The sequence below is a fragment of the Oncorhynchus keta genome, chromosome 6 (assembly GCF_023373465.1).
Source record: "Oncorhynchus keta strain PuntledgeMale-10-30-2019 chromosome 6, Oket_V2, whole genome shotgun sequence".
Lineage (NCBI taxonomy): Eukaryota > Metazoa > Chordata > Actinopteri > Salmoniformes > Salmonidae > Oncorhynchus > Oncorhynchus keta.
The window spans coordinates 31,893,171-31,909,397 of NC_068426.1; the positions used below are offsets into that span (position 1 = coordinate 31,893,171).

At 44.9% G+C, this 16,227-nt stretch overlaps 1 protein-coding gene across 1 annotated transcript in view; it reads right to left on the minus strand.

Annotated features, from left to right (window-relative positions):
* LOC118385565 (formin-binding protein 1-like) overlaps nt 1-16,227 on the minus strand; it is an 88,449-nt gene that overhangs the window by 40,476 nt on the left and 31,746 nt on the right. The window contains 2 exon segments of the mRNA XM_052521316.1: nt 7,671-7,818; nt 7,975-8,031. Coding sequence (XP_052377276.1) covers nt 7,671-7,818; nt 7,975-8,031 — 205 coding nt within the window.

The window sequence follows — 16,227 nt, forward strand, 5'->3', positions numbered from 1 at the left end:
ATAACTCTGGAATTAATGGAGGTTAAGGTATTCATTTAATGCTCCTATCATTCTGTGCTGTAGATCGATTACACCTGCACTGTGCTGACCCACTGAAAGGCCAGTAGGCCACTGTAAGCCCCCAGAAGGGACATCCGTAGACAAGACTGACTCAGCCATCCTATAATCCCTCTGTCTGTCTATGTCTGCAGATATCGGTCTGTTTCTACAGCATAACAAATGGCTACAGTAGATACTGATGATTGTGTTAATGCTTGCATGTGTCCAAAAGATTAAAAGAGAGGCAGAACTTACTCCCTCCCGTTCTCTCACTGCTAAATAACAGTCCAGTATCTATACATATTAGGCTACTTACTCTGGGGCACACGCTTAGCGTAGAGGGTCTCCCTGATGAAGGCCACCTATTTCTATTCTAGACTGCTTCTTCTGATGCTTCATATAGTCAATGCTATGTTACTACAAGCAAACTAGTAAAAAGATACGCTCATAAATTATGAATAAGCATGTGTAGCTCTCGGGCTTCGCGTGTTATCGACATGCACAGACATAACGTTCTATTTTCAACAACACCGTCACAACACAGGTGCTCTGTACAACAACCTGTTCCAGTCGGTTTCTGCTGCGTGTTTGGCATGACAACGACGAGGAAGTTGGCTGCTAGACAGAGCTAAAAACAGACTGACCACCAGGTTACAGCACTCCACAAAAAAGCTAACAACCTGGTAGCACAACAAACAACCACTTCCAAATGCTGTGGTATTCTTACCAATAAGGAAATAAGGACAACATTGAGCAAAGGGCCAGAATCGAGCCCCAGACAGTGTCTCTATGGGCCAATAAACCAGGGTTGGACTGACTTAGGGTTAGTTACAGAGGGAATAATAAGAAACTGTAGCTGAATACTGGAGAACAGAGTCAGTTGGAATGAATACGATGGGAGACAGAGTGCTGGCTTCAAGCGCAGGGTGCAGCAGGTGTTTATTTGCAAAGGACCACAGGAGGAGGCAGGTAGTTGGGTCTGGGGAGAGGCAGAAGGTCATACACAGGGGCTCCAAAAAGGTGTCAGTACAGTCTGTGAGATCAGGCAAGAGGTTGACGACAGGCAGGGGAACAGGCAAAAAGGCGTTGTTAAAAACTATGATACCACGTGTAGGACTAATTTGGATATAAACAGAGCTCTGAATAGAACGTGTAACAACAACAAAAAACAATACCTCATAATGATGGGGTGCAAAGGAACTGAACTGAATAGTGTGTGTAAATGATATACAGGTGTGTGAACAGGTGATCAGAATTCAGGTGATTGGGATCTGGAGAGTGAGCTGCATTCAGGGGATCTGCAGTTGAAGTAGTAATTTTAAGTAGTCAATTTAAACTCAGTTTTTCACAATTCCTGACAGTTAATCGTAGTAGAAATTCCCTGTCTTAGGTCAGTTAGGTTCACCACTTTATTTTAAGAATGTGAAATGTCAGAATAATAGTTGATTTATTTCAGCTTTTATTTCTTTAATCACATTTCCAATGGGTCAGAAGTTTACATTCCCCCAGTATTTGGTAGCATTGCCTTTAAATGGTTTAACTTTGGTCAAACATCTCAGGTAGCCACCCACACGCTTCCCACAATAAGTTGGGTGAATTTTGGCCCATTCCTCCCGACAGAGCTGGTGTAACGGAGTCAGGTTTGTAGGATCCTTGCTCGCACACACATTTTCAGTTCTGCCTACAAATTTTCTATAGGATTGAGGTCAGGGCTTTGTGATGGCCACTCTGATACCTTGACTTTGTTGTCCTTAAGCCATTTTACCATAATTCTGGAAGTATGCTTGGGGTCATTGTCCATTTGGAAGAACCATTTGCGACCAAGCTTTAACTTCCTGACTGATGTCTTGAGATTTTGCTTCAATATATCCACATAATTTTGTTCCCTCATAATGCCATCTATTTTATGAAGTGCACCAGTCCCTCCTGCAGCAAAGCACCCCCACAACATGTTGCTGCCACCCCCGTGCGTCACGGTTGGGATGGTGTTCTTTGGCTTGCAAGCCTCACCCTTTTTCCTCCAAACATAGCGATGGTCATTATGGCCAAACAGTTCTATTTTTGTTTCATCAGACCAGAGGACATTTATCCCAAAAGTACAACCTTTGTCCCCATGTGTGGTTGCAAACCGTAGTCTGGCTTTTTTATGGCGTTTTTGGAGCAGTGGCTTCTTCAGAGGCCTTTCAGGTTACGTCTATGTAGGACTCGTTTTACTGTGGATATAGATACTTTTGTGTCTGTTTCCTCCACTATATTCACAAGGTCCTTTGCTGTTGTTCTGGGATTGATTTGCACTTTTCGCACCGAAGTACGTTCATCTCTAGGAGACAGAACGCGTCTCCTTTCTTAGCAGTCTGACAGCTGTGTGGTCCCATGGTGTTTATACTTGCTTACTATTGTTTATACAGATGAACGTGGTGCCTTTAGGCGTTTGGAAATTGCTCCCAAGGATGAACGAGACTTGTGGATGTCTACCATTTTCTTCTGAGATCTTGGATGATTTCTTTTGATTTTCCCATGATGTCAAGCGAAGAGGCACTGAGTTTGAAGGTAGGCCTTGATATACATCCACAGGTACACCTCCAATTGACTCAAATGATGTCAATTAGCCTATCAGAAGCTTCTAAAGCCATGACATAATTTTCTGGAATTTTCCAAGCTGTTTAAAGGCACAGTCAACTTAGTGTATGTAAACTTCTGACCCACTGGAATTGTGATACTGTGAATTATAAGTGAAATAATCTGTCTGTAAACAATTGTTGGAAAAATGACTTGTGTCATGCTCAAAGTAGATGTCCTAACCGACTTGCCAAAACTATAGTTTGTCAACAAGAAATTTGTGGATTGGTTGAAAAACAGGTTAACGACTCTAACCTAAGTGTATTTAAACTTCCGACTTCATCTGTATGTGTTTGAGAGTGTGAGCTGGAAAGTGGGCTGGAAAGTGAGCCGAGTTCAGGGGATCTTTGTGTTTGAGAGTGTGACTTGGAAGCAGACATTACATCAGTCATCTCTATCATGCAGATAAAAACAATTTACTGTCCTTAAAACCAATTTTTTTAATGTTGGCTTACAGAGAGGCTACTATCGCTGGATGTGGGCATTTGTTGGTTTAGAGTTAGATACGAGGCTAGCTGGCAGTCCTCAAGGCAACATTGTGATTGTAGCCGAACGTTATTAAATTGATCAGGAAGATGGATGACGGACTACCAGGTGACGAGTGTGTATGTGTAAGAAATTAAAGACTGTAAAAAAGAGAGGTGAATAAGAAAAGAGAGCAAACTGCCCTGGGAAAAGCAGAGAGACGGAGGAGGCGGAAAAGGAGGGTGTGCGCGAGTGTGCCGGTCGGTTGCAATAGCATCCTGCATGCAGTCTGAGGGGAACATTTCTAGTGCATGAGGGCCAATCCTTTGGGAGCGGGGCCAAACACAAGACAATAGACAGACAGAGACCCAGACCTGAAGCCAGACCCAGGCTGAGCCGAGCCCGGCTAGACCAAACCAGACCCAAAGCCTACAGACCAGGGCAAACCCTGAGGGCCTGAGGATTCTTCTTCAAACAAACTCAAGAGACATTTAGAAGAGCTCCCTGGAAATCCCCCTCTCTGTGTTCGCAATCTCAATGTTGTTCTAACTGAGCTTTAGGAAAAAAATGGCTGAATCAATAGTCCATCAGGGTTCCTTGTTTTCCTGCTGTGGTCTTTTAAGGGAAGCTCAAGAGGGAGGGCATACAGTGTCTTGTCCTTGACTGTGTGGTGTGTAGACACATGCTTAGAGAGGTCAGTGGGAAAGGTCATGTCAGCCACTGACGCCCTGCAGCTCTTTACAGTTTTCAACTCTGATGTATTCCCTGGCAGAGCTTCCGTGACATGATGGGCCGTGACAGTTTTTCTGACAAACTGCTCTTTTTCTAGTTGAGTAGTTTCTCCTTGCCTCTGACCAAAACTAATGTCTAAAAGGTAGCTTCTATTTTGTTTTCCTTGAATCCTAACTAAGATATTACTACTGTGTTAATGCATGTTTACAATGGGAAGGACAAATGTGTTAAAAGGGAGTTTATAAGAGAAAAATATCCTCTAAATGATATATGAATCTAAGATTTGTTCCATATAAGTCATAGGCTGCAACCCTAATGGTACCTATTCTCTTTGGTCAAAAGTAGTGCCCTATATAGGGAATAGGGTGCCATTTGGGACACACCCATAGGAGTCATGTGTTTGCCCAATGGCAAGTCTTTGGGCGGCTGGCTGTGTATCTACAGTGTCTTGACACAATTATGACCTCAGTGTACAGGATAGGGCAGGCGGACGGGATAGGCCTCGCTCTCTCTCTTTCCTGTGGCCAAGTGTGTCTGGGATTCTGGATAAAGCTTGAAAGTTTTACTGTCTATAAAATAAACTGTATGGTTATGGTTAAGTAGTGTAGAAGAGCAAGACTGACCACAAACATAGACCAATAGACAACCCGATAAGATGGCGCCAACAGACACGGCAGCCCTGCTTCTAGTTCCAAAGCAACTTTGCAGTATTTAGTTTTTTTTGTGTGTTATATCTTACATTATTAGCCCAGAATGTTTTTTTTGTGTTATTACATACAGCTGGAAATAACTTTTCGATATCAGAGCGGCGGTAACTCACCAGCATTACGACCAGGAATACAACTTTCCCGAATTGAATCCTTTGTCTATACCCCCCAGGGCAATTGAACTCATCCCAGAGGCTGAGGTATTCGGAGTGGATTTCTAGTCCGACTCAGGAGGCGTGCACACCATCCACCACTTCCGAGTATATTATTCCGTAATGTCCAGTCTCTGGACAATAAAGTAGTCGAGCTCAGGGCGAGGATATCCTTCCAGAGAGACGTCTGTAACATACTCTATTTCACGGAATCATGGCTCTCTCTGGAAAAACTGTCAGCTGGGTTCTCAGTACATCGCGCAGACAGGCATAAAGAACTCTCCGGGAAGAAGAAAGGCTTTGGTGTATGTTTCATGATTAACTAGTCATGGTGAGATTGTGATAACATACAGAAACTAAAGTACTTTTGTTCACCTGACCTAGAATACCTCATGATCAAATGCTGACCGTATTACCTCCCAAGAGAATTCTCTTTGGTTATAGTCACAGCAGTGTATATTCCCCCTCAAGCCAATACCACGATGGCCCTCAAGGAAATACACTGGACTTTGTGCAAACTGGAAGCCACATATCCTGAGGCCTGAATTTATTGTAGCTGGGGATTCTATAACACATTGGCTGTAGTACCTACGCTGCTAAAACACTTGACCAATGTAACTCCCCCTTACGGGATGCTTACAAAGCACTCCGCCGCCCTCCCTTCGGCCAATCAGATCACGACTCCATTTTGCTCCTACCTTCCTATAGGCAGAAACTCCAGCAGTAGGTACCTGTGCTAAGATCTACTCAACACTGATCTGACCAATCGGAATCCAAGCTTCAAGTTTATTTTGATCATGCTGACTGGGATATGTTCTGGGTAGCCTCTGAGATTAACATTGACATATACATGGACACGGTGACTGAGTTCAACAGGAAGTGTATAGGGCATGTTGTTCCCGCTCGGAATATTAAAACCTACCCAAACCAGAAACCATGCATAGATGGTGAACCGTTGCCCTCAGGTGGTGAAGGTATGAAACAACACCTCCACTTCACTGATCCTCAACACAGGGGCTCCACAAGGGTGCGTGCTCAGCCCTCTCCTGTACTCTCTGTTCACCCATGACTACATGGCCACGCACTCCTCCAACTCAATCTTCAAGTTTGCAGACGACACAACGGTAGTAGGCCTGATTACCAACAATGACGAGACAGCCTACAGGGAGGAGGTGAGGGCCTTGGCGGAGTGGTGCCAGGCAAATAACCTCTCGCTCAACGTCAACAAAACAAAGGAGCTGATCATGGGCTTCAGGAAACAACAGATTTGCAAATTCATAAAAAATCAGACAATGTGATTTTCTGGATTTTTCTTTCTAATTTTGTCTGTCATAGTTGAAGTGTACCTATGATGACAATTACAGGCCTCTCTCATCTTTTTAAGTGGGAGAACTTGCACAATTGGTGGCTGACTAAATACCTTTTTGCCCCACTGTATCACTGACAATCTGAAATAGTTCACCCACACAGTGTGGTGAAGGAGGCGCAACAGCGCCTCATCAACCTCAGGAGGCTGAAGAAATTTGTCCTGGCCCCTAAGACCCTCACAAACTTCTATAAATGCACAATTGAGAGCATCCTGTCGGGATGTATCACCGCATGGTACGGCAACTGCACAACCCGCAACTGCAGGGCTCTCCAGAGGGTGGTGCGGTCTGCCCAACCCATCACCGGGGGCACACTGACTGCCCTCCAGGACACCTACAGCACCCAATGTCACAGGAAGGCCAAAAAGATCATCAAGGACATCTGAAAAACAGCTTCTATCTCAAGGCCATCAGACTGTTAAATAGCCATCACTAGCCGGGTACCACCCGGTTACTCAACCAGGCACCTTAGAGGCTGCTGCCTTATATACATAGACATAGAATCACTGGTCACTTTAATAATGGAACACAAGTCACTTTAATAATGTTTACATGCTGTTTTACACATTTCATATGTACACTACGGTTCAAAAGTTTGGGGTCTCTTAGAAATGTCCTTGTTTTTGAAAGAAATACAGTGTAGACATTGTTAATGTTGTAAATGACTATTGTAGCTGGAAACGGCAGATTGTTTTATGGAATATCTACATAGGCGTACAGAGGCCCATTATCAGCAACCGTCACTCCTGTATTCCAATGGCACATTGTGTTAGCTAATCCAAGTTTATCATTTTAAATGGCTAATTGATCATTAGAAAACCCTTTTGCTATTATGTTAGCACAGCTGAAAACTGTTGTCCTGATTAAAGAAGCAATAAAAATGGCCTTTTTTAGACTGAAATGTGTCAGTCCATTCTTGTTCTGAAAAATTAAGGCTATTCCATGCGACAAATTGCTAAGAAACTGAAGATCTTGTACGACGCTGTGTACTACTCCCTTCACAGAACAGCACAAACTGGCCCTAACCAGAATAGAAAGAGGAGTGGGAGGCCCCGGTGCACAACTGAGCAAGAGGACAAGTACAGTAGAGTGTCTAGTTTGAGAAACAGTCGCCTCAACTGGCAGCTTCATTAAATAGTACCCGCAAAACACCAGTCTCAACGTCAACAGTGAAGAGGCGACTCCGGGATGCCGGCCTTCTAGGCAGAGCTGCAAAGATAAAGGCATATATCTGTCCAGTGTATGTGTTCTTTTGCCCATCTTAATCTTTTATTTTTATTGATCAGTCTGAGATATGGATTTTTCTTTTCAACACTGCCTAGAAGGTCAGCATCCCGGAGTCGCCTCTTCACTGACCGACAGTCTACTGAGAGACAGATCAGTCTACTGAGAGACAGACCAGTCTACTGAGAGACAGACCAGTCTACTGAGAGACAGACCAGAGAGATGGATGGATGGATCAATGGATGGGTACAAATAAATAGAAGATAGATATCACATACCGTATAAAATAATAGAGTCGAACAGAATAGAAAATAATATACAGTACACGGAGGGCATCAGAATATAAAAAGGAAGAGTGGTCTCACCGATTTCCTCTCAGCCTTGAGTTCCGTGAGGTACCGCAAGAGTTCTGTGATGATCTGAGAGGTCAGGTTCTCAGCGATGACTTCGTGCTGACCTGCGTAGTCGTTCAGCTCATTCAGTGTCGACAGGAAGGCCCGGCATGACGTGTACCTGACAGGTCAGAGGTCAAAGAAAGTGATGTCAGAGGAGGAGGGGCTGACACAGCAATTGATGGGTCATGACAACATGCTCAAGTCGTGTCATTCATTGAAGAAAAAACAACTATCAATGATTTGCAATGGTCGCATTGCAAAGTCTCAAACTCACTTGTTCTCCTCCTCCTCTTTTGAGTTCTTCTTGGGTTGATACTTCTTTGATAGATTCCTGTGAGGAGAGAAGAACCGTAGTCTGTTATTTCAGTACTGGGTAACAATATGTTGTATTCTTTCTACTATTTTAAGCATGTGTATACTATCCCATTGGATTGATACAATAGGACAGCAGGCGGGCTGAAATACCCTAATGCCTCCTCCATTACTGATGTCCATGTCACTGTGCCAATGGATCATCCACTACTGTTCAATCTGCCAGAGTGCTTTACGCCACCCCCCCCTCCCCACATCCATCCCCCTGTTCCAGTAATAATGCTTATGGCCTCCGGAGTGCGAATACACAATCAGTCACCAAGAAGATGCATGAGACGAGTGAGTAGAATAGAACAGGCCAGCACTAGTAGAATGCTGAAAAGGGGGGGGGGTTATGGTTAGGGCCAGAAGATTTTCCAGACCACGTGACCTGGCCAGGACAAAATCTCTGTCTCTCTCGCTTCCTTCCTTCCTTCCTTTCTCTCTTTAACCCTCACTCTGTCTCCTTCATTTCCCCTGTCTCTTTCTCTCCGTCAGCCTCTCTCTCTCTCTCTGTTTGCTAGCGATAGTCGGCTCAACTCCGCGCCTAATTCTGGTTATCGCTCTGTACCTGCTACATGTCACACAGTTTAATAACAGTCACATGCAGGCACTCCGCACATGCACGCACACACAGTAGGTTACTCAATCTACACTGAGTGTACAAAACATTAGGAACACCGTCCGAATATTGAGTTGCAGCCCATTTTGCCCTCAGAACAGCCTCAATTCATTGCGGCATGGACTCTACAAGGTTTTCACAGGGATGCTGGCCCATGTTGACTCCAATACTTCCCACAGTTGTTTCAAGTTTTCTGGGGGTCCTTTGGGTGGTGGACTATTCTTGATACACACAGGAAACTGTTGAGCAAGAAAAAAACAGCAGTTTTGCAATTCTTGACACACTCAAACCAGTGCGCCTAGCACCTACTACCATACCCCGTTCAAAAGGCACTTAAATATTTTGTCTTGCCCATTCCCCCTCTGAATGGCACACATACAAAATCCATGTCTCAATTGTCTCAAGGCCTAAAAAAAATATTATTTAACCTGTCTCCTCCCCTTCATCTACAATGATTGAAGTGGATGTAACAATCGATAAGATATCATAGATTTCACCAGGATTCACCTGGTCAGTCATTGTCATGGAAAGAGCAGGTGTTTTGTACACTCAGTGTATGTACAGTAGACTCTACCAGACAGCCAATAAAACAGGTAAACCAATTAGAAGAATCCACCTAGAAACAGCAACACACCACACAAGCCAATAAGACTTCAGCAGACAGATGCAGAGCGAATCAGGAAGCAATGAGGCGTGCTGCACAGCAGCCAGGCAGCGAATGGTGAGTCACATCAGGGCTCCACTATGCCACCATTTTACTCGCATACGCACCTAAATATTTGGCTGTGCGACCTGGAACTGTTTTATTTTTTTAGGAGCACCAGTACACCTCGAAAAATGAAGGATTCTAGCTTTATTACTTCAAATATTTTTTCATTGTGCTCCTAAATGAATTTGTGTGCACCTACATCTTTCAACTTCGGAGCACATGTGCTCCTTGTAAAGAGCGTAGATCAAATCAAATGCTATTTGTCGCATGCGCCGAGTACAACTGGTGTAGAATATACCGTGAAATGCTTACTTTACAAGCCCTTAACCAACAATACAGTTACTTTACAAGCCCTTAACCAACAATACAGTTCCTTTACAAGCCCTTAAACCAACAATACAGTTACTTTACAAGCCCTTAACCAACAATGCAGTTACTTTACAAGCCCTTAACCAACAATGCAGTTGAAGAAACAGAGTTAAGAAAATATTTACTAAATAAACTGAAGTAAAAACATTTATAAAAACTAACACAATAAAATAACGAGGCTATATACAGGGGGTCCAGGTTAGTCGAGGTAATATGTACATGTAGGTAGGTGTAAAGTGACTATGCATTGATAATAAATAGCGAGTAACAGCAGTGTAAAAACAAAGAGGCGGTGTGTCAATGTAAATAGTCCGGGTGGCCATTTGATGAATTGTTCAGCAAATCAAATCAAATCAAATTTATTTATATAGCCCTTCGTACATCAGCTGATATCTCAAAGTGCTGTACAGAAACCCAGCCTAAAACCCCAAACAGCAAACAATGCAGGTGTAAAAGCACGGTGGCTAGGAAAAACTCCCTAGAAAGGCCAAAACCTAGGAAGAAACCTAGAGAGGAACCGGGCTATGTGGGGTGGCCAGTCCTCTTCTGGCTGTGCCGGGTAGAGATTATAACAGAACATGACCAAGATGTTCAAATGTTCATAAATGACCAGCATGGTCGAATAATAATAAGGCAGAACAGTTGAAACTGGAGCAGCAGCAGTCAGGTGGAATGGGGACAGCAAGGAGCCATCATGTCAGGTAGTCCTGGGGCACTGTCCTAGGGCTCAGGTCCTCCGAGAGAGAGAGAAAGAAAGAGAGAATTAGAGAGAGCATATGTGGGGTGGCCAGTCCTCTTTTGGCTGTGCCGGGTGGAGATTATAACAGAACGTGGCCAAGATGTTCAAATGTTCATAAATGACCCAGCATGGTTGAATAATAGTAAGGCAGAACAGTTGAAACTGGAGCAGGAGCATGGCCAGGTGGACTGGGGACAGCAAGGAGTCCTCATGTCAGGTAGTCATGGGACATGGTCCTAGGGCCCAGGCCAGTTGAAACTGGAGCAGCAGCTCCAGTCTTATGGCTTGGGGGTTAGAAGCTGTTAAAGGGCCTTTTGGACCTAGACTTGGCGCTCTGATAGCGCTTGCCGTGCGGTAGCAGAGAGAACAGTCTATGACTTGGGTCTTTGACAATTCTTTTTGGGGCCTTCCTCTGACACCGCCTAGTACATAGGTCCTGCGATGGCAGGACGCATGGCCGCAGTGATGTACTGGGCCGTACGCACTACCCTCTGCAGCCGCCTTACAGCCGAATGCCAAGCAGTTGCCATACCAGGCGGTGATGCAACCGGTCAGGATGCTCTCTTGGCGTGCCCTCTTCACGACTTTCCTGGTGTGTTTGGACCCTGCTATATTGTAGCTAGGCCTTCTCACTCATGCATGGTGTGCTGTTTACTATGCTGATGTTTGGACCATTAACCCTCTCATTTGGGGAATGGAGGTCAGGTCGCACATGGTGAGCACAATGAAGGTCAATAGAAACACTAGAATATCAACAGAGCCCCTGCGACGTCGTGGTCATTAATATTAATGGTCAATGGCGGGGGGGACGAAATGACCGCTGCCTCTTCAACGACTTAGCTACTGCGGCAATATAATAGAGGCAATATTAATAATGCTGGTACAACAACTGTTATGGCCATTGACAGTAGCAAAGGTCATTATTAGGCTACCATGTGGGCCTAACTCTGCCAGTGAGACATGCACGTGTTCCTCCTTGGCAGTACTAGCATTGAAATGCCACGCATGGGATGTGTTAAAAAAAAAAAAAGGAATGAACGAATCATGGATGTGGTAAAAACACTACAGCATGTCTGCTCGTTCACTGTCGCTCTCTCTCTCTCTCTTCACCACAACCTCCTACTACTCTCCCCTGGTGTCTGCTCTGTTGCCAGGCAGATCTATCTCTTCCCCCGCTCTCCTTCATTTTCTCTCTTGCTTTTACCCTGCCTGTCTCTCATGGCCAGATGTCATTTCAAAATGCATTTGGCTTTCCTCCTCCTCCTCCTCCTCCATAGAGTATTTAACCAACACACAGACAGACAGGGGGTGCTCATAGGACTTAACAAGGATTAGACCAGTGTGTGTGTGTGTGTGTGTGCGTGCGTGCGCGCGTGTGTGTGTGTGTGTGCCCCATATTGGGTGATACTGTGTCATTTTCTCTAGACAGTGTGTTTGTAACACCCACACCCCCATTCTTCTTAGTAGTATGCACAATGCCTACTGTACTCTACTGTACTGTGGATTATGCCAATGTGTGTTACTGTGCTTGGGGGAGGAAACGTAATGCACTGTAACCTTCTGTACTATAATGAAACATTGTGCGTGTTTATCCATTCGGTACAGTGGAGGAGGATTTAACGTAGATTATACCAGCGCATGCTGTTTGGTTTGGTGAAATGGTAGGTCTAATGGTACTGTGCACTGTGTATTGTGCAGCCAGCCATGCCGCCTGTCTACACACTATATCATGCACGGTTTTAAATACAGTGACTTCCAAAAGTATTGGGACAGTGACCATTTTGTTGTTGTTTTGGCTCTGTACTCCAGCACTTTGGATTTGAAATGATACAGTGACTATGAGGTTAACGCACAGACTGTCCGCACAAAGATCATACCCCCCAAAAAATGCTAACCTCCCCTGTTAATGTAATGGTGAGAAGCTAGCATGTCTTATTCACGATCCATTCATAGTCATTGTATTATTTCAAATCTAAAAGTGCTGGAATAGAGAGTCAAAACAACCAAAAATGAGTCACTGTCCCAATACTTTGAGCTCACTGTATGCCTCTGGTCTAATTTCCGACCATTTCTCTTCGACCATTGTGGTGCCAGGGTATCTGCGGAGCAGAGTGAGGTATTTGTCTTGTCGAGGAGTCCGTTCTAATAGCGGATGCAGAGATGCTAACCCATCTGTGAGGTGTTTCATACACGGCAGAGAGCTGTCGCCATGTTCAGGCCCAGAGACCATAGAACAGGTCTATCAACAGATCCAACAGACATCGCAGCTCTATCAGAACTCACACGGACAAGGTCAAGCTACAGCAGAATAGCAGCAGCGAGGGGGAAAAACCTCAAAAAAGGTTCAAGAGAGGGAGGAGAGGAAAAAGAGACACACATTCTCTCCGGGGGAGAAGAGAGGCATGAAAGAGAGTGAGGAGAAGAAAAAAAGAGAAAAAGAAAAAAAACTATAAATCTAACTTCCTCCAGCATAGAGGTGTGACGAGGGGCGGGTGATCCAAGGGCCAATTTCATTAGCGTTTATTGGATCTAGGAGTGATCCAGGTAGATTTGATCTGCTTTAACGAGCTAAATTGATTGGTTGGAGACTAATTAGTCCAAAGATACACATACAATGATGCACATTGTGTCAAAGAAAAAAAAAACAGAATAACCTTGTTGAAGGCTTTAGAAACAGGGCTATCTATTCTGTCACTTGCAAATCCTATTTTTCTGTGATAGCAGTAGGTCGTCTGGGTGAGAAACCAGGTCTCCTGCATGTCACAGGACTGTATTAGCCCACTTAGACGAAGCCCATAGGGAATAGTCCAGGAAGCTAACACAAGTCTTCAAGCCTCGGGTTACATTTCACCCCTCTTTGACCTCATACTCAGAGAACACGACACCAATATAACTGACTGGGTTCGAAATCAGGCCTACTGCACATCCACAACACTTTCCTTGGCAAACAGAAGCAGAAGGATCTGTTGCACCTCATTTAATGAGAGTGCAACAGAGGCGGTTTGGTGATCCATCCATGTGATGAGTAACCTCGTAAATACCAGACTGATTAACGATTGTAGCAAACCGTTCATGTAAGCGTGTGGGATCAGACTGCCCGCAAGGCCATGTAATGAACAACCTTGGCTGAGACATGAAGACATGTGTTAGTTTGACTGACTGGGTTATAACACAGGTCTCCTGTGCACTAGAAAATGCAACTTTCTTATCACACGAGTGTGGTCACAGAACCACCTGTGTTACACTTCACCCTCCTTTGACCGACTTGAAGAGATCCATCCAAGTCACAGGACCAATGGCTAGGCTTTAGCCTAGGCTTTAGCTCAACAGGCTTACACAGTCTCAACCGAGTCAAATGTTCATCTTATAATGACTACCCTTGCTGTAGACTTGAAACCAGGGGCAGACTGGGACCAAAACCTGGCCCTGGCATTTTGAACACACCGGCCCATTCCTCTCCATGCGGCCCCCATTATTAGCCAAATAACTTAGCCAAAACATGTTAGACAGGCCCAATGGGCAAAAAAATGTACCAGTCCATCTGGCATTTGCACGAAATACCAGGTGGCCAGTCTGCCCTGCTTGAAACTAGACTATGTCTAACACAAACAAACACGTCTTCAGGTCTCAGGCAAGGTTCTCATCACATAAGCATGGATCTCCAAACCACGCCAAGTCACCTTGCTGGATTTCGAAGACTTGTATTAGTGTAGAAGATCATTTCAAAGTATCGGCCCTTGCGCAATTTGAAGTAGGCCTTTTTTTATTTTTAATAGCACGATGGATTGAAATGCTTCAGGAGGGCGGTCACATGTGTTTTCGAGGCAGAAGTCCTAAGTTCAAGTCTCCATATGAGCTGAATCAGGCTAAGCAGGCAGCGTGACGTCCATTGCAATGGTGCCACGGAACTCAGATCTACAGTTGTGCTGGTTCAACCGCTGGGGGCGCTGTGGAGTGAGTTAAGGAGGTGGATGTAGCAGATAGGGATCTGTGAAACTCACTTATCAGCCTGAAGTGTCGCTCCTTGCACAATTTTTAATAGCGCGGTGGGTTGGAGTGCTTCAGGTGAGCGGTCACGTGTTTGCGAGGCAGAGGTCCTGAGTTTGCGTCTCGGTATGAGCTAAATCAGGGGGAAGGGGTACTCGTTAAGCAAGCATCATGTCGTCCTTTACATGAACTTATCTTTATAGGCTTTAACTAAGTGGACTAACTCAGTCTTGTGACACGCAGGAGAACGGGTTCTAAACCCAGTCAGTCACAAAAGACATATTAAATAGGGAGTGGAGAGGCTATCCCTAGAAGGGCTATGACAGGGCATTTCAACTATACTGAACAAAACTATACTGACGCAAAATGCAATCATTTCTAAGATTTTTTACAGTTCATATAAAGTCAATCAGTCAATTGAAATAAATTCATTAGGCCCCAATCTATTGATTTCACATGACTGGGAATACAGATTTGCATCTGTTGGAACAGATACTTTTTTTTTTCAAGGTACGGGCATGGATCAGAAAACCTGTGGCCTGTGGAATGTTGTCCCACTCGTCTTCAATGGCTGTGCAAAGTTGCTAGATATTGGCGGGAACTGGAACACTCTGTCGTAGACGTCAATCCAGAGCATCCCAAACATGCTCAATGGATGACATGTCTGGTGAGTATGAAGGCCATGGAAGAACTGGAACATGTTCAGCTTCCAGGAATTGTGTACCGATCCTTGCGACATAGGGCCGTGCGTTATCATGCTGAAACATGAGGTGATGGCGGCGGATGAATGCACAACAATAGGCCTCAGGATCTCGCCACGGTATCTCTGTGCATTCAAATTGCCTTCGATAAAATGCAATTGTGTTCATTGTTCATAGCTTATGCCTGCCCATATCATAACCCCACCACTACCATGGGGCACTCTGTTCACAACGATGACATCAGCAAACTGCTCGTCCACACGACGCCATACACATGGTCTGTGGTTGTGAGGCTGGTTGGCACTGAAATCGCTCCATAAAATACTATCTCTGTGTTACAGATACCAAAGTCCGACACGGATGGAAACTAATTAGGGCATGTGGTGTGTGTGTATGTGTGTGTACGAACATGCGTGTGTGCGCTATGCATGCAAACAGAGATTGATGAACTACTAGTTCTATTATTTCCTTGGTAAAGGAAGATTTATCTAGAAAGAGAAGGAGGTGGGGTTAGGGGTGCAGAGGAGGGGTGCTGGATGGGGGTTGGTCAGTAGTCAGTACTTAGAGTGTTTAGCCCTCTTATGGGCCCTCTCTAGGGAACGAGATAAGGGATTTGGGGGGAAGATCCCTGCTGCTTGTTGTTGGGGTGTAAGAGGACTTAGGAAGAATATCCCCTCACCCCTACCCTCCTTCCTGGGGAACCAAATCCCAAAATGTGGTTTGATGGAATTTGAGGGGAGGAAGAGCGCAGGTTTAAAAGGGGGGCGGGACTAAATGACTGACACTCCCCCGTGTTTGGAAAAAAATGAATGTGGGTCAGCGCTGGCTGGGGTTGATAATGATGATACCTCGTTACTATGGCAACACATGCCCCCAACCCACCCCCCACCTTACTTCCTCTCGCCTCCAGCGGAAAACAGCAAGAGAAAAACACTATCGTGCCAGAGGGAGAGAGAGAGAGAGAAATGAGAGAGTGAGACGCAGAGAGAAACAAAGAAAGAGAGACCGAGAGAGAAACAGACAGCTAGAGAGAAAGAGAGAGAGAGATG